General features: G+C 38.8%; 3 protein-coding genes across 3 annotated transcripts; 2 read left to right on the forward strand and 1 right to left on the reverse strand.

The window, feature by feature from the left end:
* Nucleotides 1-36: 36 nt before the first annotated feature.
* LOC134869493 (pyroglutamyl-peptidase 1-like) lies at nucleotides 37-8,415 on the reverse strand. The gene is made up of 5 exons (XM_063891158.1): nucleotides 8,233-8,415; nucleotides 6,347-6,399; nucleotides 4,727-4,843; nucleotides 4,054-4,286; nucleotides 37-2,225 (listed from the first exon to the last, which is right to left on the reverse strand). Exons 1-5 carry the CDS (start codon nucleotides 8,264-8,266, stop codon nucleotides 2,033-2,035), a joined length of 630 nt encoding a protein of 209 aa, XP_063747228.1. The 5' UTR covers nucleotides 8,267-8,415; the 3' UTR covers nucleotides 37-2,032.
* Nucleotides 8,416-9,131: 716 nt separating this feature from the next.
* On the forward strand, nucleotides 9,132-12,059 carry lsm4 (LSM4 homolog, U6 small nuclear RNA and mRNA degradation associated). The gene is made up of 5 exons (XM_063891159.1): nucleotides 9,132-9,285; nucleotides 9,871-9,912; nucleotides 10,123-10,221; nucleotides 10,758-10,941; nucleotides 11,267-12,059. The coding sequence occupies exons 1-5, from the start codon at nucleotides 9,283-9,285 to the stop codon at nucleotides 11,383-11,385; spliced, it is 447 nt and encodes a 148-aa protein (XP_063747229.1). The 5' UTR covers nucleotides 9,132-9,282; the 3' UTR covers nucleotides 11,386-12,059.
* Nucleotides 12,060-23,770: 11,711 nt separating this feature from the next.
* LOC134869546 (transcription factor JunD-like) lies at nucleotides 23,771-25,735 on the forward strand. The gene has a single exon (XM_063891245.1). The coding sequence runs from the start codon at nucleotides 23,942-23,944 to the stop codon at nucleotides 24,749-24,751; it is 810 nt and encodes a 269-aa protein (XP_063747315.1). The 5' UTR covers nucleotides 23,771-23,941; the 3' UTR covers nucleotides 24,752-25,735.
* Nucleotides 25,736-26,721: the final 986 nt, after the last annotated feature.

Consider the following 26,721-nt stretch of genomic DNA (forward strand, 5'->3'; position numbering starts at 1 on the left):
TAATAGTAATAAGAGAAACAAAGACACAACTTGTAATCCTTAACTCTTTTTATTTCAAAGACTTTCGTTTTAAAAGCCAAGATTGCTCGTTGTATAGAGTGCTATGTTAATGTCAGAAGCAGATGACACCTCAGAGGATTCTCCCTAAACAGAGAAACATTAATGTTATTGTACAACAGAGCACACACACAGATAAAGAAAAAAAGTTGTTTTGAGGTAGCCACACATCTGACTGGACAGCATCAGTAATATATCTTTGACCTGCTGGGTATTGTAAGGCCTTTTACATACATAAAGAACTGCAAGGCACAGGGTCAGAGGTCATCACATTTGTAAACTTGAGGCTTTCACTTTTGTGAGCAACATTTTAGGGGGCAGCTCCTCCAAAACCCTTTCACTTCTCAGCACTCACAAACTAACACAGTAAAATATCAGCACCAGCAAACTCAGAACAACCACCTCACCGTCAACGTCAACAACTCTTAAGGACTTGTTGAAAGAAGCAGCCAAGACTTCAGTCGTTTTAGTTGTTGGTTAACGACAAAACACACAATTACAGTTTGAGAACAACTTCAGTTCTGATCAGCTTCACCTTATGGTACAAACCATGTTGCTGGCATTTAAAATGATACACACAGCTTAAAATAATGTCAATTTACACAAATTTAGTGGCATCAACTTGCTTAAGTGATGAAAAAACATTTGATTCAAAGACCAATGAAAGGCCAATGGACTGCTGCAACTCTAAGACTAGTTATGAAGTCTACAACAGACAAATATATTTTCTGTGGAAGTAGAGTGAAGGCCATTTAACATTTAAGCCTATAGTAAATCTGATAAATCTGAAACTGTTTGTTCACATAGGCTTTATGAGGACTCAGCTGGCATACACAGTGAAACAGAAAATCATTTTTACATAAAACCGAACATAACTAGAAGAGGCACCTTCACAAACACAGTAAGGGAATCTGCAGCATTTTGTTTGACAGGTCAAATCAAACCAAAGCTCAGGAAAATAAAGCCAATCCTACCTACAAAGCATACCACACATGCATAATAATAATAACACTTGGAATATATGGATGTTTTTATGTCTGAAAGCAACATATTTCAAGGTGACTGAAAATAAAATGGTAAATACTAGGATTCACATGGCTACAGTTACTGTCGATATTCCAGACTAAGTAAAAATGTAAAAAACAAAATAAAGAAAGTGCTACAGAAATAAAATGACAGGCCCAACTCTGACTGAACTGAGAGTTCAAATTCATCAAATCAAATCCTCAGGTAAAATAAGCAGCTATATCTGATTCAATGAGTAACAGAAAGCTTTTGATCAAGGAATAAAAGTGAGTGCTGCACAAAAACGAAAAACATTTGCTTTTGCCAGTTTAATCTTCAAATTTTGTAAACTGTTTATGTAGTAAAGTTAAAAGATAGCAACACATTAAATAAACAACACAACTTGTTTAATTGAATATGAAAATGTCTGTGGTAATACATGCAATGCTTTGTATTTTCTAATTGTGCAGCCTTAGTATAGTTCTGATAAACCTACCACTAAATCACTGAACTTGAGATCTGTAAAATAACATTGCACAGCCTGAAGGGCCAGATCTCAATGAGGTGTTTTTGATTTGTCAGTGTTGGGCCAACAAAACTTTGGGGGAAAATGAGCTGGAACCAACCCGTTCCCTGATTAAATAACCTTTGTAAAAGAAGGCAAAAATAACAACTTCTTATAAAGAAAAAGGACTCAAGAAACAATTCAACATCAAATGTGAAATGGCCCAGTTAGGCTTGAGACTCCCATTTTATCTTCTCACCATCGGGAGACATAAAAACAAAACTGAGACAGTGCTGAAAAAACATGAAGACAAACCTAAAACAAAAAGAAACAAATGCTGGAGACGAACTGAAATTTCATTCTAACCAAGTAAAGACAAAAAAAAAAAGTTTGGCTACTTGTGGTTAAGTGCAATTTTTCTTTTGTGTTGAGGGTCGGAGAGGCTGGTTGGCATCTGGAGGTCACTTAGTGGAAGTGCTGGCAGTGGATTTTCTCTTCGGCCTGGTCTATAAGCTCCAGCATCTCCTGGATGATGGCCTGCAGCGCACGGCCCAGGTCTTCCCCGCTGTAAGGCTTTCCAAGAGGAGGCACATGAACGAAGGCAGAACGACCATGGCTCAGGTACAGAGAAGTGTAGTAGGTGAAATCACACAGATACCTGTTGAGGGAGAAAGCAATGCATCTGTAAATCTCTGCAAACCTTCACTGTAGACAATCACTACGCATGAATTGTTCTACCGCCAGTGTTGGGTCTAACATGTTACAAAAGTAAAGGAGTTACCTTAATGTGCTACTTTTTGCTGTAACACAGTAATATAACGCATTACTTCTGAAATTTGGGTAATATAACACCCGTTACAATTCTCAGTAATGGAGTTACAACACATTTTAAACTGAAATGATGTGGTGTTTTGTTTCTAAGAATTCACAAACATCATGAGACATTCCGACACCAGAGAAATAATTGTGCGGTTAGAATAGTAACTCAGTAAGCCTGTTTACTGTTGGTTCAGAGGGCTGCAGAAACAGATTCACAATGGAGAGCTGCAGGCTCACAATGCAGAGCTGCAGGCTCGGAGAAAAGAAAAGAAAAAGACAGGAGTGCGCGCAGGCCAAAGCAACAGAAGGTAACTTTCTCTGCTCTGCTGCTTGAAACCCGAGAAGTGAGAGACTCGGGGCGGAGTGTTGAAGATCTGCAGCCTCTGTCCTCTGTGGAATCGCCGGCTGTTAGACAGCTTGTCAGCCAAATCCGCGTTAACACACCAATGTCAAGGTGAGCTAACGTTGCCATGGAGACTCGTTCATATACAGTAGGTTACAGGGCCGTGCAGAGACTCCACTAACATGTTATTAATAACAAACAGAGACGTAATGTTACCGGTAACAAATATTATTTAGCCCACTTAAACAGAGCAAGAGTTTAATTTCTAGCTCTTTTCCTAATTTTCAGCACGTACTGCTAGATAGATAGCTTTAAATATTGAGCTGCAATAAACTACATTTTAGCATGTTCTTTTGGTGAAAGTAATGCAAAGTAATGCAAAAGTAGTGTAACGCATTACAGTTCAGAGACAGTAATAATATAATGTAACTTATTACTTTAAAAAAACAGTAAAAAGTAATATGTACTGCCGCAAACTCTGGCTCAGCTTGTTTCTTTCAGATCTTAATATCTAGATTGTGGATGACAAAATCCTTATTACTGTTAAAATGTACAGTTAAAAGCCACCTAGATCTGGCTAAAACCGAATAAAAGAAATCTATTTATGACAGCTTTTGGCAAATAACCACTGCAGAAGCATTCTCAAAGGGGATGAATCGACTGCAGACGACAAAATCAAACAGGATGCTGCTTTGATTATAATTACAGATTTTCTTAGGTCAGAAAATGTATGGAAACATTTATAACATAGGTCTAGTTGTTTTAGAGATTTGGATGCGGAAACATATTATTTATTGACATCATATGAAGATCAGACAGACCAATCATTACTACAGCCTTTCTAATATTCCAACATGGCTGATTTGAGTTTATCATCAGTGTCAGCACATTTATCAGCTGGTTAGTGAAATAAATTCTAGTACGTAAATGCCAAAATCACACTTTGTTGCCAGTCTTCTTAAGTACACCAAGTAAAAACTAAATCAAATTCTACATTCCTGCAATAAACTGTCTTATGAAGGCTATAACGTTATGGTCAGATTTGAACAGCCTGAACAGATTTTACTTTTTTTTTCAACCATGGTAAAATCGTACTTCCACTCCACACACAGTCACGCTTCAGCTTTTAGTCACTCAGACTTAATGCAAATTGTTGAGTCAAATGTAGGTCTCCATGCAGTGAGTGCATATAGTTGATGGCTGATTTGTCGGTTTCACAAAGTGACATGCACGTGTTTTCATGTCTTTATCACTTTAGGAGCTGGAGCATGTGATCGAAACAAAAGCATAATTCTAACAATAAAAAAATAAACTAAATGATTACCTTCCAGCGTCTCTGGAGACAGACACAGCTACTCCCAGTCCTGAGGACGTCACTCTCTTACAGACTGATTCCATGTCAATAACTGAGTTGATACAGTCGGGGCCTCCCACAATGCAACACTGTGAATCGGGACAGAAGCTGCTGTTGTCCAGGCCCTTGTAGCCATGATTTCTGCCACACTTCTCCAACGTGACAGTAGTGGCCATACCTGAGACTCCAACATGAACCACCAACTGGCAAACAAAGGAAGCAATACAAACACAAATCAGAATGAATTTCATATTACTGTCCAGAAGCAAAAATGTATCACAACACGCCTATGGCAGCATCATCTCTGCTTCTTTGCACCCTGAGGTGTCGAATGAAAGAAGCAAATCAAAGATCTGAGTCCAAGAACTACTAAACAGAGCTGATGTGGAGCCCTTTAAAACCTAAATATCAATGTTCTCATTTTATTTCGTAATTTAATTTAACAAAAGACAAAGGTCTAATGATCAGATTGTTCTCAGGGTTTAGCATATCCAATTATAATTTTCATTTGCCTTTAGACAAAACATGTGAATCTTGTGGCAGTAAAATGAAACCTATCCTGGAACTGAGGCAGACAAGAGTTGTTGTTTAAAGTTTTAAAAGTGCAATAGTTTGGAGAAGTAACTCCACATTCTCGTCTTACCTGTGGATGATGCTTCTTCCATAATGAAGGCAGCAAACTCTGGACTGTCTGGTACTCTACAGGAACCTCGGACACATGCAGGTCCACTTCACTGCCCAGTCCGAGCTTCTTCAGTTCCTGACAGGCCGAACAAACACATCAAAGTTGGAATCCTTTTTTTCAGTTTAAAATTAGACAAAATGGTGGACCTTTGGATGTATTCACTTTTATGAAAATACTACGACAACAACCTTTTTCCTTTCTCCATCTGTGTATACATCCTGTAAATTGCAAATTTTCTCTTCAAAATATGTTCTTACATTGGCCCTTTGTTGGCTTAAGGGTACTGACACTGACTGTTATCCCACCCAATGGACAATACCTCACATTAATGTGTCGTCTCCACTTTTAACTAGCCCCTTTACATGAATGCACAGCATTAGATTAGGATGTTGCATGGTGTCCTTAAACTGTGAACATTTGAATATTCCTTGGTCAATATTAAGTACGTTAGTGTTCATTTCAAACAGTACAGCTATTTGGTTTTATAATAGATATATTTCCAATTGTCTTTAAATATATAGATATTTAATTAAAATGTTTCAGATTTTTGGTTAAAATTGTTATTTGAGATTTATGATTCTTGGCTTTTGTAGTGCTTGTTTTTATCTATCCAGAAAAAGTTCAAAGGCAAACACTGTTTTAGATTCTGATTAATACAATTTTTAAAATCAGAACCAATGATAATAATATAAGTTAATGATGTTTATATTAATTGCTGTGTACATTGTTTACATTTAACAAATACAATCACAGGTTAAAAATGTTGTGGTTTCTCACTTGCCTTGTCCTTTCCAAACAACTTTTTTTTTTTTAAATGTCTTAAATAGTATGAGAAACGACAGATGGAAAAGATGCAATCATACAAATTATAAGTAAGATAAATCTGTGTCAAATTCACAGCCAGTGGACTGACACCTCCCCCCCATCTCCCTGCAGGACAATCAGCCCTGGACACTGACCCCCACGTATTGAAAAGAGTCTTGTTTGACCACGTCTCTGACCCTACCACAAAGCAGCCTTTTGTTTGCCTTTAATATCCTTATCAAGTGTGTCTAGACACCCTGACAACCACTGTAATCCTCCACATGCAGCTCCTCCAGCAGGACACGGAGAGCCTCGACATGCTGGTGCACTGTGTGAAGCCGGCCAGTAGCTACCAGAGCATCAGGTGACCGACTAAAAAACAGGCTTCACGCCGAAAACTCAAGACACAATTGCTCATATGTTGCTTTTAATATTATTACGTTTATTAACAATTCTCCATGAAGACTACTTATGCAAGGTCAAGTCTTGAGAACATTATAAGCTTCATTTAGTTGGTGTGCCATATTTAGGGGTAATCAGTGGTTTAGAGTCCAGATTGAATAGAAAGCATTTTGTAAAAGGTCTAGTTAATTAGTTATTTAATTTACACAAAGTCAAGTAAGTAAGTTGTTTGTAAAATTGTTTTTAATTACGAACATATGGGTCAAACAGTCTGGGTTTAACCTCAACACACTGATACTGATGTTGGTTTGATTAATAAAAAATAAAAAATGAACATGGGAATTCAAACAGCAATAGAGGGGTAGTACATACCTGTACTGCTATCCAGCTGGCGTTGACGGTGTGCTCACCAAATGGCCCAAAACCTGGAAAACAGGTACGTTATTTTGGTCTGTCTGTTTGGTTTCTACACATAATTACGTAAACTTGCATTTGCACGAGCAGAAAAATGAAATACCACGATGGAGTGTCAGTTTTTCTCAGATGAATAGAGTGCAATCAACAACAAAAAAAGACAAATACATTGAATTATGGAGAAGAATATATCGAATGTAGTGTAACAAACAGAATAGTATTATATGTCTAAATGGACACTTTATGCAGTTGGAATGGCATGAATAGAAATACATTTAAATGTCTTATGACTGGTAGATACTGTCATAAATTGTATTTGTAAATTATTAGCTGAAGATTGCATTTGTACTTTAAAATTTTAGAAGTGCACAGACATAAGCTTCCAAAACATTTTCAGAAAAAACCTGAACACTCCTACGAAACTAATTTCCATGTCTAAGGTTTCTGTTGAATAACCAAATTAAAATCAATCACTATCACCAAAAGTCCCTCCATGCATCACTCAGTACAACCTATAAAATCTCAGCAGCGGCCTATAGATATTCACTCAGGCTTGTTTATATAGGGATCTATAACTGATCCCCTTCCACCACCCTTCCAAGGGTCAGTGAGTCCCTGGGGATTGGGTGGAGGGGGATCTGTCTGTCTGACAGGCAGCTGAAAAGGAGCAGAGAGAGGGGCCGACAGCTGCCAGCCGGCCCTGCTATTGTGAAGGTGCTGTTCCCAGGCAATCTACACGTCCCGTATCAGCTGGGGCTATGAGCTTCTACACCCCTTTGTGTCTGAAAACTCTCTGCTTCTGTTATCCTCCACAGATTCAAAAGTCAAGACTGTAGCATTTAGTAAATTATAACTATTAATTATGGACATAAAGTTGCAGTGAGTCTTGTTTTGGTTAACCAACAAAATAAAATCATCAATATTGACTTATATTCTATTATCTCTCTAAACATTAGTTGTTCTTACTTAATGAATGGATATGCAAAATGTGTTTCCTAAAATGAATCATGGAAAGCTGCTTTTATGGGAGAAGACAGCCAAAAAATAACAGTTCAATTTCCTGACTTTCACATTATGATGCAAAGCAATGTGATAAATATGATATAAAATGGATGCGCTTCCACAAAGTCATTGGACAGAACATAATACAGTTAGGATAAATATAACTGCTACACAATCGTTGGTTTGCTATTATCTTATTTATTTTAAGCACTTTGCCCAGCTCTGTAATGACATCATGCCTGGACAGAGACCTGGTGAGGAGAACTAGTCCAACTGTTGTGAAACAATTAACACAAAACATTGCAGCTACTTGTTTAACCGAAACTTAAACATCACTTCCAAATACCTCCCTAAGAATCTCCCTTTGTATTTTATAGAATTGTATACATTGCTCCTTTGTGGTTGGACTGCATTTTTCATTTTATATTTATTATTTTTGAAACACATAAAAAAGAGAAAGTAAAAAAACATAACTTTGCTCCATAACATTTGAACTGAATGTTGGCTATTATTGTGTTTAGCGTGGCTATTATTGTGTGTTTAGCGTTACTTTGAAGAAAGAAAGGAAACAACAACGAAAATATATTTTCGTTTAGCTTGTCAGCAGCATTAATTGTATGTATAAAAAACATACTTAATACCACTGATGTGTTGTTGATAATGTCACTAGTAAGCAAAACGTTTCTTCAAACTGTCTGGCAGCGGAGTGAAGCAGTAACAGCCTGACGCCATTAACGCTAGCAGTTGTCACCTCCACAACTTTTCCTCCACTTTCCTCCACCCTGATGTTCAGTCTGCATAGTGCATACACGACAACAATGGCTGGTAAAAAAACAACACACCTGTAACGACCACAGTCCGTTTACTGTTGTCCATCTCCCGTCTTGTTGCAGAGGATCCTTTGCCTTTTTTCTGCTCTTTATTGTGATCCAGGAAAGCAAAGAGAGACAGTTCCCTCCACAGCCGACGGCTCCGTCTGCCAGACAGACACAAAACAACCGGCCTGCTGCCTGTAGGCTGCGTCAGGCGTGACGTCATCACGTAAGCAATATTCGCTGATTTTAGGAGCTCAAAAGTGAAAAATATCCATAACAAAAATTGTTCGTTCATTTCATCGCTTCAATCCTTGTCCAATTGTTGGGTTTCGATGTTTATTTTTTAAAGAAATATGAAGAACCGTTTATTTGTTTTAAACACATTATGATTCTAAAAAAAAACATTAGAATGAACAATAATAATAATAATAAATCCAATTAATTTAATTCATACCCAATAAAAATATAATTTTAGGCAAGAAGCCTAGGATTTAAAATGTTAATAAACGAGAAAGATCAGCTAAATGTCAGTTTATTAATTTAACTGTATAAATGTCATATCCATAAGGACAGTTTTCAAGCTATTTTAAAGTTAGAATAAGAAAGTGTGTTGAGTCTATGTCTATCAAAGGTTAAACAATATGAAATGTGCTCCTATAAGATGCTAAAGGGATGTTTTTTCTCTAAAATAATTTATTTAGATTCATATTTATTTGCTTGTTTTGAAATTGTTTTTTCTTTATTTCTTCCCTTTCTGGATCAGTCCTCATGCGTCCTACTAAATATTACAACAATGCCTTTGTTCATGGTGCCTATTTCTGAGCACACATTAAAATGACTTTAAATTATAAACAAATACTTTTTTTTTCACCAATCTGTGTAGGCACTCATTACTTATATTATAATTGCGTTGCAGTGACTGCTGTTGACTGCAGGGGGCATCATCTTCTATTACAGCCGTTGTCACACACCGTACTGCCGGAAACAACTAAGAAGAAGAACAGTAAGGTACATTTGTGTTAGTGGAGAGCCAAGAAGAAAAGTGAAAACACAAAAACATAAAGCCATACTATCACAATGGTGAGTATTTAATTGTAGTTTTATGATAAAAACGTTAATAGCTAACTTTTATGTTTTCGATAGCAAGTTTGCTGCTCAGCTAACTGTGTTAGCAGCTCTGTAGCGCTGGGTCACATAATGGTGTGTGTGCTAGCTAAGTAAAGTTAGCTTATGTTACGGTATCTAAACTAAACATAATTGACACAGCGGCTGTTTTAAAGTGCGTGTAGGCTTAAAATGCCGCTAAAGGAAAACTTAATATTGTGCTAAAGTGGTGATCTCAGCTTATTTAACATAAAACTCACAAAAAGTGTGTTTTTTGCCTTGCGGTACGTATGGCGAGTTAGCGCACATGCCAGTGTGTGATAAACAGTGTTTAAAACATCCTGATAAATCACTGGTCGAGGATATGACATACAATATAAAAACAAATGGGTATTTTCTTTTCATTTATGGTAAAGTATTATATTATGGTACACTCACACCTGTTTCAAACTACACAACTTGTAACACTGAACACTTAATATTATGAGGTAATTTATAGTTTATCTTCATGTTTTCTGTATCAAGGTATAATATGTGACATGTTTTTCTGGCATTTTCCAGCTTCCACTATCTCTGCTTAAGACTGCCCAGAACCATCCTATGGTGAGAAAACACTGAAGACTTCATGTTAGGGCTGAAGATGCAACTTATTTTACTGTCTTTTATCTTTACATTAGTTCATCAATTATTTGGCATGTAAACTGCAACATAATATTAACCAGTGTGTCCATGACGTGTGCTTTTAGTTTCTGTCATCGAGCCTGCAAGGACTCTCAAGCAGCTGCTTGTTTTTTGTGTCCCTACTTTCTGCAGCTGGTGGAGCTGAAAAATGGAGAGACGTATAACGGTCACCTGGTTAGCTGTGACAACTGGATGAACATCAACCTGAGAGAAGTCATCTGCACCTCCAGGGTAAAGCTGAGCTCTGGCCTCACGTCACTTCTATCACTAAAACCGTAGATGCAGTGCTTCTTACTCCTGGGAGGGAAAAGTATCCCTCCTATTTTGTTTTTTGACATGTAAATAATTCCACAAACAATTAAGGACATAAGACCAATGGAAAACAAAGTATTTCACACTCAGGCTTGCAACTTGTGTTTATTTTCAATATTAATTGCATTATTAACTGCTACTTAGTTTTTAGGGTTGTTAATAAATTGTCATGTACTTGTGAAAAATATCCATCCTTGTCTCAAGTCAGTCAGTCCAAAACCAAAGATACTCAGTTTATTAGAACAGGACAACTGAGCAAATCAGAACATTTTAATATTTAAGTCGACTTATCTTTGCAGCTCTAAAAAACTAATCAAAACAACAGAATAGGAAACAGTACAACAGCTCTTCTACAGACAAAAAGTCATAGACTGAAGCTGGTTGTGCTTACCTTCTTTACAAAAACGGCCACATAAAGATTAGAATGCACTGACAGCCCCTCTCCACTCTAACAGGACGGAGATAAGTTCTGGAGGATGCCTGAGTGCTACATCAGAGGAAGTACCATCAAGTACCTGCGAATCCCCGATGAGATCATCGACATGGTGAAGGAGGAGGTGGTGTCAAAGGGCCGCGGACGTGGAGGCCCTCAGCAGAACAAACAGCAGGGCAAAGGAAGAGGAGGAGGAGTCGGCCGAGGTGAAAGGATACAACTTTCCTTTGTCATAATATTGATATTGCCATGATAGTTTAAGGTTGTTTCCTAATTTCTCATAATATAAAGTCCACATGCTCTCAGGAGCAGAAAGTTTTGACATAAAGATTTGTAAATAAAATCTCAAAATGCATTGTAATGTTTAAAAGGTGAGAAATGTAATTATATAACAGGAAAAAAACCTGGCATAAAATTAAATACGAGATTTTTTTTTTCATTTACTAAAATGTTAATTTTTCTCATACTGTTACAAGAATATTGTAGTATTCTCTATATTTGTCATTTATACAATTTCATTTCTTTTTTTAGGTCTGTTTGGCGGCCGTGGCAGAGGGATGTCTGGTCCTGGTCGGGGCCAGCAGCAGCAGCTGCAACTGCAGCAGGATAAGAAACCCGGCAAACCACAGGGAATGAAGAACCAGCACTGAATGAACATTACACCTTCAGCAACACATCCTGTAGTCTGAGCGATTTCTCCTTCAGTACGTGAAGATAAAATTAACTCTCTGGTGTTTCCTTCTGCTGTGATGTTTTTCTGGATTGACAGTTGCAGAAATCACACTTAAGAGAAGTTAAGAGAAGCTGTGCTTTTGCACTTAATTTTGTTTTTTAGCACATCAGTTGGTATAAACATTTTCTTTTTATTTGATCATATACCAGTTTATCAGTAAGAGCTGACTTCTTTAGTATCATCATTGTGTCATTACAATGTTGCAAAAACATTTTGTGTCATCACATTGTGTTATCTAAAAACAGTTTTCCTTCAGTTGGCACACTGGTAGAGGTTTTTATTTGTTGTTTTGTCAACTTTTCTCCTCAGATGTAATTCTCAAAGTAAAGTAACTGCCCAGCCCGGCTTCTGTTGCCCCAATATTTTTTTTAACTTACTTTTCACTTTTGTGTTGTTTGTGATTTTCTGCGGTTTGTTAAAGCATTCACAAATGACGCATGATCATTAGGATTTCCAGAGAAAAAAGGGTTCTCATTTTAAGTCTGAAATGGATAAGTCTTTGTTCCATGTTGGTTGGATTTCATTTATTTTTGTAACAAAAGACAATGTTGTAATTTATTTACATGAGAATAAAACAACTTTTTTGTTAAAGCAGTTGTATTTATTTAGTATAATGTTCTTGTCTGCTATTTGTAAAAACAAACTGGAATTCAATTCCAATATTTTTACTGCTACATTCTGTTACTGCTCTTAAACTTACCAATCTAATCAGGCTAATTAACAGTCCCAAGCTTGAGAAATGTTCCTACAAGCCAATAAGGGTTACAAAGTGCAAGCCCTATTAAATGAGGCCCGTGGCCCTTATGTATGACTTAACATAATTGAATCATATATGAATAGGACACGGGTATGATTTTGTCATTGCTGCTGCCTCTAGCTCCAGAAATTAGTGTAATGCCATCTACATGCATTCAATGTGTCCTTCCTTTACTGACCCTGGCATTCTCCAACTGTCCAGCAGCTGTCACTAGAGAGCTGTACTGCCTCAGTCATCACCAAAACCTAGTATATCAATATTGGTATAGCATATCTTAAGTGAAGTGTTATGAAAAAAAGGAGCAACTAAATCATGGATAGAGACACTTTCAACGGGGACACACTGTCTACATCGGACCTCCTTCAGCAATCTTTTTCAGTCATTGGTCTGAAAAAGGCCTCTGATTAAAGACACCCTGTGTTACTCTGGCACTGTAATGAGTGGGTCCATGCATTCCTTGCAAATAATGCTTTACTACCAGCTTTTGCTTCAAGGGGCAAAGGAGTACATTTTGACTGGAAGCAAAAACCAGTCTGAGATTTCAAATCTAACTTATTTCTGTTAATGATGGATTCATATCAACAATACCAGTGTCATGGAAAACATGGAAATGTTGGAACAACTTCGCCCAATCTCTATTTTAATGTTTTGTATAATTGAAAAATATTTCTGAATAATATTCTAAAATTCATTATTCAATAAAAAAAAACAAGACAAAACAGATGGGGTTGTAAAAGGTGAATGGAGCTAACAGTAGAGACAACTGTATAAAAAGGACAGGGTACAACAACCTTTCAAGTGTAATTAAATTCAGAAATAAGGCATCGCCAAGGCAGCTAAATGGCCAAAGGGCCTTTTTGGCACTGAAATGGAACAGTGGGTTACATTCAGTTCATGTGAGGGGGATGCAAGGATATTTCCTCTTAAAATGCTTCCATCCAAGATGGCCTTCGAAAGTGAGAAAATTACTGTTTTTCCACAGCCTCTGAAGGCGGTGCTCAAGGAGCGTGGTTAATCATATCATCTCATTGCTAGGCTGAATTGTTGACCATGCTAACAGGATTTGACCGTCTGTGTGTGTGTGTGTGTGTGTGTGTGTGTGTGTGTGTGTGTGTGTGTGTGTGTGTGTGTGTGTGTGTGTGTGTGTGTGTGTGTGTGTGTGTGTGTGTGTGTGTGTGTGTGTGTGTGTGTGCATGCGTGCGTGTTGGTTGGGGGTGTGGGGGCTAATCTCAGTTCTGGGCTATTGAGGCCTCCTCCTCTTCTTTACCACCCACACATCTCTTCTAAACACACACAGACACAAACCAGTGCAGGCGCCAGCCAATCACCACCTCTCTCCCTTTCTTTTCCTCTTACCTGCGTCACTCTGCATGTGTTGCCATAGTGATCACTGATGCTCCCCCCACACTTAGTGTCTCTACCTCTTCCAGTAAGGATGAAGCTGACTTGTGGCTGATGATGCAGGCAGGCTGCCCACGTCATCCCTTCCCTCGGGAAGGACTATTTTTACCACTGGGCACAAAGTATTCCAAGCTGCCCAACAGATTTATGGAACTGCATCTAATCCCAGTCTGCCTTGAAAAACATAATTCCCATCACTCTGCGTCTCTTTCCCCCTATTGATAATTCTCTCAAAAATAATGTTTTATCAAAGCCATATTTGTATCTCTGAAATTAGGATGACAGCACTTGAAGGTTTCAAAACATCTTGTTTTAGTACCTGCACTGTTTTTAATGGGATATTGTATTCATCACCAGATGTACTATACTCACCCTTTATGGGGAGGTCAGAGGTTGGAGCTCTTGCCCCACAGCTGTCAGAGATTCAGTGTTCTGCCCAAGGAAACTTCAGCTGAGCAGTTGCCTGTTGCGCCTGGGATAAATAGCAGTGAAGAGATTAAACATGGCATTGCCCACAGGTTTGTGATGGGTCATTTTGAAACAAAGAAATTGTATTTTCTGTTTGAGCTAAATTGTAATTTTTAGATGCAGAATTGCCATAGTGAGGCAAAAAAGAGTCAACAGGACGTATACGAATTTACAAAGCTACTTCATGCTACCACAAATAAGAATTGGGCTGGAAGCTGAACATACATTGGACATGGGTTGTTTGCAATGAATATAAGTGTGCTGATGTTTTGCCTCCTTTGTAAGATGGACCCAAATTCACAATGAACAAATATGAAACTGTATGTGAAACTGAAGGTAGAGCACAATTTAAATTAAACAGGAACAAGATGGAGCTCAACTCTAACTCCCAGGCCCGTCGCGTTCAGGTAGGCATGGTAGGCAATTGCCTAGGGCCCCCGAGTAGGAGGAGGCCCCCCAAAGACGACAGGTTAAGATTTTTTTTTTTTTTTTTTTTTTTTTTTTCAAAATTCAAAGAAAAGTCTGATACAAATGCAACATGAATCAAACAACATGCATACCAATAAGACAGGTCATGTATTCAACAGCAATGACGATTTTAAATAGCTTCATAATAATAAGCAGTCATCTGTATATGAAGGGCTCTGCTGCGACTGCGAGGGCAGCAACAGCGCCTCCCTAGAGCATGCGATGTCCGAAAAGCGCAACGACACATTGTAGTCGAAATACCCCAGCTCGAGGGGGCCCCCCTTTCCCATGCATTAGCGCGACAGCGTCAAGTGCAAGTGAAAAGTGAAAAATTAAAATGAAGCGAAATTATCTCTCCGGCAATCAAAAAAAGAAGAAGAAAAGGGAAGAGGAGCAGAAAAGAAAACAAGACACCGGTAAGTAGAATATACACAATCAACATGAAAATTGTGCCAGGCAGGGTATACCATATTTTGCTAGAGTAGCGAGGTTGTAACGACGACTAGCTAGGAACCAGTGGTTTGGCATGCTAGCATGCTAACCAAACTTAAACTGCTACCTTTGACTTCACTATAAGTTCATAACGTTATCAGCTGGCCAAATTGATCAACGATTAATTCCTCTTAATATCCTAAATAAACTTCACATATGTTTTCAGTCGTTAGAGCCTTGAGACAACCAGTGAAATAGTTATTCCTGTAGTAGCTAGCTATTTAATAGGAGATTAACATGGGAGTTTACAATAATTTTGCTAGAATACCATTGGGTTGATTTACTTACTTTATTTACATTTTAACGGTTAACATCCCGGCGCAGATCAGCCACATGAAGAAAACAGCCACTTTAGTGTCAATTAATCCTTTTCTAAACCTATTCTGCTGTTTGTTGTTGTTGGTCTCCATGATAGCTGTAAATACCACTGGACCACCGTTAAAAACTGTACCGATAGCTTTGAGCTTTTTCTATGGGACACAGACAGTACACAGACACACACAGACACACCACGGGTGCGGGGATGGCGCTGTTGCCACTCACAGAATTGATTTCAGGAAAACAGCTCGTCTTAGTGACTGTATTTCTGTTTTCAAACCAGTGAAAACGGGATTATTGTAAGATTTTATTATTATTATTTTTTTTACTTTTTTTTGGTGAAGCAGTGCTTCACCTGTAGTCGTATAGAAACCGCCACTAAACCGCCTAGTAGGAACTGTGTGTAATGCTTTTAATATCTATTTCACCACAATTATCAGACTGTAAAATGATAGGATTTCAAAAGCATTTGAAAAATAACCAAGCTAATCATACAGTACTTATTCTTTCTCCAAGGGGCATTGCTGAAATTTCTTCATCCCGCTCTACCAAGTGTTGTCTCTGGTGCTACTGAAGGTAACGTTCTTTTCTACCTATTATTAGTGCCTTCTATCAACACACTTGATGTTATCAAAATGACTTTACATTTTTCTAATTCAAGTCATAGTTGTGTGTATTCATTCCACTTGCCCACAGAGTCTTCTGGACATTTCAAATATGTGGGACATTCACTAATGTTAATGAATAACTGAGTTGTTGAGATCAATGCATGCAAAATGTGCAATATAAATAAAAAGAATATTATTTATGTATTTATTTATTTTTGCACCAGGGCCATCAACATCGTCTTCGTCACATGTTTATGAGGAGGAGCAAGTGGAAGACAACATTGCGGCGTCCACACCACTTCCCAGCAGTGGTTCAACAGGAGGTGCATTAAGCCGCACAATTTCAACTTATCACCTATCATAGTGACCCAAAGTTATAGCAGCATGTGCTGTGAAAGTGTATTAAAATGACCATTTGCTATAAAGCGTTACACAAGTAGATCACCATACCTTAAGCATTTAGTTGTCGTACTTCACACATGAAACTGTGCCATGAATTAATTTGTAATTACATATTTTTCAGCAGTGCCATCAACTCCATCACGACTTGAGGAGGAGCAAGTGGAAGCATCCACACCACTTCCCAGCAGTGGTTCAACAGAAGGTGCATTAAGCCGCACAATTTCAACTTATCACCTAACACCCATGTGCTATGAAAGTGTATTAAAATGACCCTTTCTTTTTAAAGCATTATACAAGTAGATCACCATTCCCTAGTTGCTGTACTTACCACATGGCAATTGTGCTATAAATTAATTTGCAACTATATGTTTTCAACAGTGCCATCAACTCCATCTCCACTTCATGAGGAGGACAAAGAGGAAGATGACATTGACATGGCAGAGACCACCCCACCATCCAGAACTGGGGTACCTGTAGGTATTGCAAGCACCACATTAAGTGATGACCCAGGATGTTGGCCCAGTGTCCTAACAAGCAGTATGCGCTGTGAAATAGTCAAAAAAGGACCTGTGCAAATCATGGACATTGAATTCCCGCAAAACTTAGACAATCCTCCTCGAAGATTCACCAAGGACAGTTACAAAAGAACCATGAAAAATGGTGAGAATATACATCGATCGTGGCTGGTGTATTCCATCCACACAGATGGAGTGTTCTGTTTCCCTTGTACTGTTTTCGGGAAGCGTGAGCGTGACAATGCCTTAACGACCTGTGGCTACGGTGGATGGAAGAACCTTTCCTATCGCCTAAAAAAACACGAGTGCACAAAGGTGCACTGTGACAATGTGAAAAAGTGGCACGACCTTCAGAGGAGACTGCAAACCAGTACACTGATTGATCAAAGACAGATGGAGTTGATGCAACTTGAAGTTGAACACTGGAAAGGCGTGATTCGGAGAGTGATTGCCATAGTTTCCCATCTGGCAGAACGCAACCAGGCTTTGAGAGGAACTACCAGTACCGTGTATGATCGCCACAATGGGAATTTTCTGGCTCAAGTGGAACTCCTAGCACAGTTTGATCCGGTAATGAATGAACACATCAGACGAATACAATGCAAAGAGACAAAGGTGCATTACCTGAGTGGAGTCATTCAGAACGAAATCATTCAGCTGGTCGGAGACAAAATCCTACAGGAGATTGCAAGAAGAGTGCACAAAGCAAAATACTTCTCCGTGATCATGGATTGCACTCCTGACATCAGCCACAAGGAACAACTTTCTGTTGTTCTCAGGATTGTCAACTGTGAAACACCTGTTTCTAGTGCTGAGCATTTTTTGGGATTTGTACATGTTGAAGACACAACTGGTAAAGGGCTCAGTGAAATCCTGCTTGACCAGTTGGAGAAGCACAACCTCAGCATTTCAGATTGCCGTGGGCAGTCATACGACAATGGCAGCAATATGATGGGCCACAAACAGGGTGTGCAGGCAAGAATTTTAGAGCTGAACAACAAGGCGCTATGCATCCCATGCAGCAGTCACACACTAAATCTGGTTGTGTCAGATGCTGCCAAGTCTTCAGTGTTGTCCATGTCTTTTTTTGGTATGCTGCAACGACTGTACAACCTTTTCAGTTCCTCTGTGCACCGCTGGGCAATTTTGAAGCAGCATGTGAAGCAGCTCACCCTTAAGCCACTTTCAGGGACGAGATGGGAGGCCCGAATTGACAGTGTGAAGGTAGTGCGGTACCATCTACCTGAAATACTAGACGGACTGTCAGCACTGGAGACATATGCTACAGAGAAGGGGGACTCAGAGACCATGTCCTCAGCAAAAAGCTTACATGGTGAGCTTAAAACATGGTCCTTTCTTCTGTGCACAATAACCTGGTACAACGTTTTGTATCAGGTTAACCATATGAGCAAGCTCCTCCAGAGCCCGGATGTTTCAATGCAAACACTGAAAAAAGAAACCGAGGGAGTGACAGAGTACCTAGAAGATTTCAGGGAAAATGGACTCGCATCAAGCCAAACGGATGCAATGGAGATTGCAGAAGATCTGGAAATTGAGAGGAAATTGCCTGAGAAAAGGCAACGTAAAAAGAAAAGGCAGTTCCTTTACGAGAGTACAGATGAAACCCAATCGACCCCAGAAGAGGCCTTCAGAAGGGACTTCTTCCTGCCTTTGGTTGACACTGCCATCACCAGCCTAAAAGACAGATTTTCCAGACTGGAGGGGGTGTATGCCCTGTACGACTTCCTGTTCAGCATTGATATCATGAGGGCCACAATCAAGACTGGGAAATTGCATGAGAGATGCAGGAAAGTGGAACAAACCCTCCATGATATTGATGCAGACGACTTGGCATTGGAGATCAACTCTGCTGTCCACACCTTTCCAGATGAAGTATCCAGGTGCCCATTTAAAATGCTGGACTACATATACAGTGAGAAGCTGTTGGACCTGTACAGCAATTTAAGCATTGCACTGCGCCTACTTCTGACCCTTCCTGTCTCGGTTGCCTCCGGAGAGAGGAGCTTTTCATCTCTGAAGCGCATAAAGAATTACATGAGGTCAACTATGAGCCAAGAGAGGCTCTCTGGACTGGCACTCATGTCAATTGAGAGTGACGTCCGCAGGTCTTTGGACTTGGAGGGGATTGTGTCTGCATTTGCTGAGGCCAAGGGCCGCAAGCAGCAGTTTCAGTAGGAAATAAAAAAAATAATAAAGGCTACTTTTCAGTGTATGTTTGACCTCTTTTGTGATTAAAACGCACAGAATTGCGGAAATTTTTTTTTTAAAGGCCCCCAACAACTTCTTTGCCTAGGGCCCCCAAAATCCTAGAAACGGGCCTGCTAACTCCCACAATATCATATCATGCATCTGCTTTAACGTTCTGCAATGAACGATGGTAGAGGCAAACTTGAGCTGAAGTGTTCTTTACACTTACTGATTCATGTTATCAATTGTTGTGGATTAGTTATTGTGAATAGGGTCATAATGCAGGTAGAGTTATTTACCACAAGGACACACCCATGCCATCTTTTCAAAATAGTTTGTCAAGCTTTAGTGCAGCAGTGGTAAATTCTTTAGTTTTTATTGTGCATGAAAGTTTCTCTTATGCCTAGCTTTCCAGTAATAGAGTCCATTCCCAATTAGCTGGACAGCCTCTGGACATGTGTCATATTTTCTAGTCGATTGTTTTTTTTTAGCGTGGCCTGACTCATTGCCCCCAGGTAATGTACTCTCCTCTGAAATCCCCAGACCTGCCATCGTCAAACCAGCCACTAGATGCCCTCAGACTCTCTTGCCAGTCTTTACCTGAAATCTCCTCCCACCCACACACCTGTTTTCACATCCCCTGCCCTATTCAACACACTGCTTGCCACGTTTTTGAATTTTCCATGTTCCTCTTACATGTACTTCCTAGCATCATTAAAGCCCATTGACAGTTACCTAAAACCTTGGCCTTTTTTTTATTTGTCGCATGCCTGAGCCTTTGCCTTTAGCCTTTGAATTTCCTTGCCTGCCCCCTTCTTATTTGTTTTCCTGTTTCAACTGACACCCTTGATGGCCTGTCCAAGGATTTGATAATAAAACCTCAACAGCAATCACTGAACTGACCCTGTTTGTCTGATTTTGTGTCCTTCCATAGTCGTCTGTATTCACTTCTGTGACGACAGGAAGCATTTATATTTACAGTCAGTTTATGTTTTATGTGGCAGGAAAAAAAAAAGTTTTTATATACAACATAATTAAAGTGAATATGTGGTGCTGCTGCTGCTGCTGCTGCTTGTTTTATATGTCATGAAAAAGCAATAACAACAGCAACCTCTTAACACAAAGCCAAAGTCAGTGACCTTATGATAAACCATGATTAGTTCTAATTGATTCATGTTATTTTATTTATTTTCATTTTAAAAAGGCGCTATTGACAGTGCTTCTTAATAATAACACCTGGCGACTTGATGGTAGCGTTTTTAAAATGACATGGGAGTTACAAAAGCTTTCCATATAATGTAAACTGCATAGATGATTTCACGAATAAATAGCATACAGAGTTCCTAACTAATTCAACTATATACTCATAAACCTCTTCTGAAGACTGTAAATATGTGGTAGCATTCAAGTGTGATCATGTTCTATTTTGTTCCATGTGTAATCAAATATTATAATTTGCTGTGTTTTTATGTTTTTAACAGACTATGTATTACCATTAAAAAAAAAATGTGTGGGCACGTGTTTATATGCACACACACAACACACAACACAAAAACACACACAAATACACACTCACACTCTCTAGTTGTAGAAACCTCACACTGCAGATGTTTCTATAACCTCAATGAGTGTGGAACTTCCTTGAAACTGCGTCATCAGGGCCAGTGGAGGAACTTAGTGTTAGAAATTATTCAAATTTGATATGGGGGGGGGGGGGGGGTTACTTAGGATGTACCATGTGGATTTACCATCAGCATAACCCTATGAGGTCACATCACATCAGCTGTGATTTACAGTTTCTTTCACTTGCTAACAAACTAAAACATTTTTCAAAAAATGTGTTATGAGAAAATAAGGGATGTTTTCAAAAAACGTGTTTTGACAATTGAAAAAAAACTGTAATCCATATAAACCCAAAAGGATCATGCTTGAAAAGATAAATACCACAAAAAAATGCGTGCCTTTGCTTTACTTTTGAGCACATGCCAACACCAAGTCAAATACCTGTCATTTAACCACTTTTAAAGAATGCAAGCTTGTAACCCATCATGTACATGCTCTCTTGTGCCAGTTGCCAGCAAAACAAAACAACGCTTCTCTGTATGTGTTGGGCTTTAGCTTTCAAAGATCACACTATGTTCACAAAAAATACATAGAAATAAAGGTCAAGCTAAGATTTAAGTTTCTTGTGTTGATTTCTGATAAAACCTTTAACCATATGTTGCTCAATACAATACAGAACATTCCGGATTTCTCTAACGCTGTGACACAGCAGAAGCTAAACCATTCCTATGATGACTTGCATTTCTTACAGCTCGTCACTATCTGCTTTGACATGCAGCAACTGTCTGCTCTGCAGGACTACTTTTGATGTTTGTTCCAATCTATTCGTGTCAATTTTTAAAACATACTACACATATCTACGGAATGCTGTTTGATCATCATTTAGATATTCCCCACCTGTCAGCTGGATCTTTGCCATGAAAATGTGCTCACTAACATGGATACTACAACCTTTATAAACAAAGTTTGAAAGAACTTTTTTAGATCTTTTTATAAAAATTGATATTGCAAACTCAAAAGAGGTTTTATTTTCATCCAGTGAAGATCTAAAACTTAAGATACACGTGTGACAAAATGTTATAATTAAATAATATTAGTTAGTGCTGCCTTTAACTGAAAATATATATATATTGTTGGTGAAAAGCGGCATGTAATGAAAATATCAGCTTGAATAATTCTGAAAATAAAGAATTGTTGATATCTCCTCAGAAAGGCGTGTGTGTGTGTGTGTGTGTGTGTGTGTGTGTGTGTGTGTGTGTGTGTGTGTGTGTGTGTGTGTGTGTGTGTGTGTAGTTATGTTTTTTACAGCTAGCTACTGCTTGCCATACTCAGCTTTTTTCAACAAAAATATCTCTCCTCTGTTGGTCCCACCCCCACACACCTCCATTTCCGCCACAGTGTTAAGAGATCTGACATCACAGGGTCCATCATGTGATCCACCCACACAGAGCTTGGCAGTGATGGTTGGGGCCTACCTGTGACGCACAAACCTCCTGTGTGTAACCCTTTAAAAGCCAGAGCACTGTTCATTAGTGAAGGAACTAAGTTATACTCTGTGTATTTATTGAAAAAAGTAAAACAATATCATAGAAGAGGAAACCATACTTGCCACATTACAAGAAAAAATTCCCTGCAAAGTTGAATTGAATATGTTTTTTAATATTACCTGATGAGAAATCTCAATACTATCTCTAAAATGAATGTATTGTGGCTTGAAGTGATTACAGTGTTTTAAGATCATAGGAGATAGAAATCCAGTAAGACTATAAAGTGAAGTGAAAGTAGCTTCTTAAATTTGGTGGAAGAGTCTAGGAAAAGTTGACATTTTAACCAGTAACACAGGACAATAAAGATATGATTGATCATTTATCAATCCAAAGGTGTCAAAAAGAAATTGGCAAAAAATGTACAAATCTTTGATGGAAAATGGAAACTTTTAAGTGGAATCTGAAATTATATTTTTTCTTAACTCAAAATAACCGCCATCAGACCAAAGCATGTGTTGAAATCAGACCAGTTTCAGATTCAACTTCTTCAAAGTCTCTATTAATAAAACAAGTGTCTTGGCTGAGGGTGTAAAGCAGAAATAAGCCATTCTGAGGAGATATCAACAATTCTTTATTTCCAGAATTATTCATGCTGATATTTTCATTGCATCCTGCAATTCAGCAACAATTATTCTTTCAACAAATAGGAAATACAAAACAACACATACCATATGGTTCCCCTTGCAGAACAATCCAGATGTGTTACTTTAGACAAAAAATGTGTTTGGTTTATTTCTCCTCCCAACAGACCTGGTACCAAAGACCATCGCTGATGGTCGGTGGTTAGAAACATTTTATATCTTCCTCCACAGCTTGTAAATATGTCTTGCTAATCAGATAGTCAGCTGTTATGGAGAATAGCCTACAACTATATATCATTATAGTTGATTTTAGCATGAATGATTGAATCCTATCATTTTTATTAAATACCACAATGGTCAAAAAACGAAATAACAGACCATACACGGTTGTGGTTTAAAGGAAATGTAAGCTTCCATTCTTTGAAATTACATTTGCAAAAAACTAAAAACCCATTAGATTGAAAAGATGGTGGATGGTCATTCATTGACATCCTAAAAAATAAGTTGCAGCTACACAAACAAAAACTATGTTGGTTCATGTTGATGGGAGAAACTGCAATAACAGGAAGGGCCAACGTTAAAGGAGCCAAATCTCATATGACCTCTGGGTGATAAAGAGAATAGAATGGAGTCCACATACATCTTTGTAGAAGTTTTTATTTCAGAATATAGCAGAAAATTATATGAATGAGAGTAACATACAAGCACAATCTTTTCAGAAAGTGTGATTCAATATCTACTGTCACTGCTAATAACAACAATGTTGGTTCTGAGGAATAATACACAGTAGATACAATAGCCTACTTTATTACATATAAGGGCACTGCCTCCTATTGAAGAGTGAGATTCCCCTCCTCTTAGCTCGGTTCGTCCCATTATTCAAATAAAAATATGGAAAACGAAATTTCTGCCCAATGCGGTCGCGCGCTGATGTGACATAATGGAACTTGCCAGCCTAGAAAAGCTCGAGGCAGTGCGCGCGGGCGTGCAGCACACTCAGATCCTGCTCGAGAACAGAAGACAGGGTTTCAGTAAGTCTCTTAGACACATTAATTAAACAGATATTTTACACTGCTGTTTATTTTTGCGAGGTTATGGGTGAGGCATCGTTGTGAGCGAGTGAGCTGGTTTTATTCACGAAAATAATGATGAAGAAGGATATTAACTTGAGCCTGGTGGTGGAGGCAGACCTTAAACCGCATCTCCGCGACGCCGAAAGCATCCTCAATTCCCCGGATCTTGGGCTTCTCAAGCTGGCCTCCCCGGAGCTGGAGAGACTCATCATCCAGTCCAATGGGATGGTCACCACCACACCGACCAGCTCCCACTTCCTCTACCCGAAGACGGTGACGGACGAGCAGGAGTTCGCCGAGGGCTTCGTGAAGGCACTGGAGGATTTACACAAGCAGAACCAGCTGAACGGAGCCGGGCAGACCAACCTGGACCTCGGTGCTAACCTCACCCCGGTCACCGTCCAGCCGGATCTACCTGTGTACACCAATTTGAACAGTTACGGTAGTGGCCCACTGGAAACCACTGTCAACTACTCCACGGACACGGTCCCCTTTCCACCCCCTCCAGTGCACCATTTGGGGGCAGCCCCGCTGGAGCTGTCTCGGGTCCAGCCGCTGAAGGAGGAGCCTCAGACGGTCCCAGATGTTCAGAGCTTCGGAGAGAGCCCGCCGCTGTCTCCCATCGACATTGACTCACAGGATGACATGAAAGCCGAGAGAAAGAGGCTCAGGAACCGGATTGCAGCCTCCAAGTGTCGGATGCGCAAACTGGAGCGGATCTCCAGGCTGGAGGACAAGGTCAAATCGCTGAAAAGCCACAACACCGACCTGGCCTCCACCGCCAGCCTGCTGAGGGACCAGGTGGCCCAGCTGAAACAGAAAGTCCTTACCCATGTCAACAGCGGCTGCCAGCTGCTGCCACACGAGGTGCAGGTCCACTAGAGACTGCTGTGGGTCTATGACCTGCAATTTGTAAATATTGCCTTTTACTGTAGGCTATACGTAGCGTAGCCCAGATGTGTGTTCGCAGTGGAATGAATGCCAGACCACCTTTGCCAAATTGTATAAACTGTAACTAATCGGGTGTTTAACAATTACAGCATCGACAAACATTTAACAAATATCCTGTAGAACACAATTCAAGATGAAGGGCGATAAGACTTTCCGTTTTGGCCGAACGATTAATTATATACATTTGTTTCGTGAACAGATTCCCAGGATTCACAATGCTCCACATGACGAATGCCTATCTTTAGATTTGTAAATATATGATCGCTAATTGGTTTATTAGATTCAAGCCGAAATGAAGAGCGTTTGCATTCTTATATGGTCGGTGTACAAAATGCTGTACCTATACATACTGGTGCACAAGGCAGCGTTGAACTGCAGTGTTTTTTCCAAGGAAATTAGGCCCTGGCCTTTCCTGATGAGAGAAAGAGGCTCTTATTGGGGCTATTTTACTTTAAAGACTGAATATGATTTATTCTCCTTTTTTTTTACAGAACTGTTGTGTCTAAAAACAGTCTTAAACATGGACCAAACATGTTTACAATATGTATACAGTGATACTAATATAATATTTATTACACAGCTATCATTAATATATGGGGAGGAACATGTATTTACCATTTATTTCACTTGGGAACAATTTGCATGATGTTTACAGTATGTTTACATACTCAAATGTTTCCAACAGCTGGTGTCAAATGGTTTGATTAATCAGTGTTTATAATTCTTACTCCTTTTAAAAAACATGTATTCATCCTTTTTTAATTTTTTTTTTTACTGTGTCCCTTTTTCATTGTGTTCTTGTTTTAAATGTGATGACTGAAGAGTCATAACCTTTTGTTGCGCTGACTTGCTGTAGCCTTCAGCTGTTTGGCTGTATGCCACCTGTGTTTCAAAATAAATGCTGCTCAACAATAATCACTGTTTTCTCCATTCCGGCCAATCTCTATTGTCAACATGTGTTTTGTGAAAATCATAGGTCTAAATCTCAGTGTGTGCAACAGTAAACCAGATGTTGAATAGGTGTTCAGTTTCCTGAAGGTATAGATCTGGGTTTAGAATCAGATTTATTTTGTACAATACATTGTGTTAAATAATATAATGATATTGATAATATTTTGGGTTATATTGCAGTGCCAACACAAAAGCTGGATTTCCGACGACTACAAGTCATTACAATATAAGCATAAGAATATAATTATTCCAGAAAACACGTTTTATTATAAGGAGAGAACATTAAGAGAAGATTGTGGAAGTGTTTTTGTTGAAATCTGCCTCACATCTTTAACTAGGTGTCTCCATCTGCTGGTTAATTGAGAAATTACAAATTAATTTGCTGTCTTATATCTTTAAAAGGACATGCATATTGATGCTATTTTCTATGAGTGTATGGTTTGGTTTTCGTGAGCATATGTTGATTCAAAAACGAGGTTAAAACATTTAATGTTTCAGCAAGCGTTACAATATAAAATCACAAATCTTTATATTTTAATTGTTCAAGTTAAAGGAGGATCTGATTGTTGAACCAGTAAACAGATGTTCAGGAATTAACCATCGGCAGCAATAACACAGAACAGCCCTTTATGACTTGTTTCCCATTTTGCTCTGTCACTGATGATGCCTTATCCTTTTTTGATAGCATGGTTATTTGTTGCAAAAGCCTAATAAACCAGCCACTTTGGATCATAGTTTTGCATTAATTCACCTAGTTAGTCTATTTGATGTAAGAAGCTAATAACCATCGTTCTTCAGTATAAAGGACAAGTGGGAAATCTTGAGTGTTTTGAGAAAAGAAAAATGTAAATGTTTAAAACAAGATGTATAATATCAAAATACACAATAATACTGCAGAAGTTTATTTTGAGATTTTAACTTAATTCATTTTATTTAGGCCCTTTTACCCC

Source organism: Eleginops maclovinus, chromosome 9 (genome assembly GCF_036324505.1).
Source record: "Eleginops maclovinus isolate JMC-PN-2008 ecotype Puerto Natales chromosome 9, JC_Emac_rtc_rv5, whole genome shotgun sequence".
In the NCBI taxonomy this organism is placed as follows: Eukaryota; Metazoa; Chordata; class Actinopteri; order Perciformes; family Eleginopidae; genus Eleginops; species Eleginops maclovinus.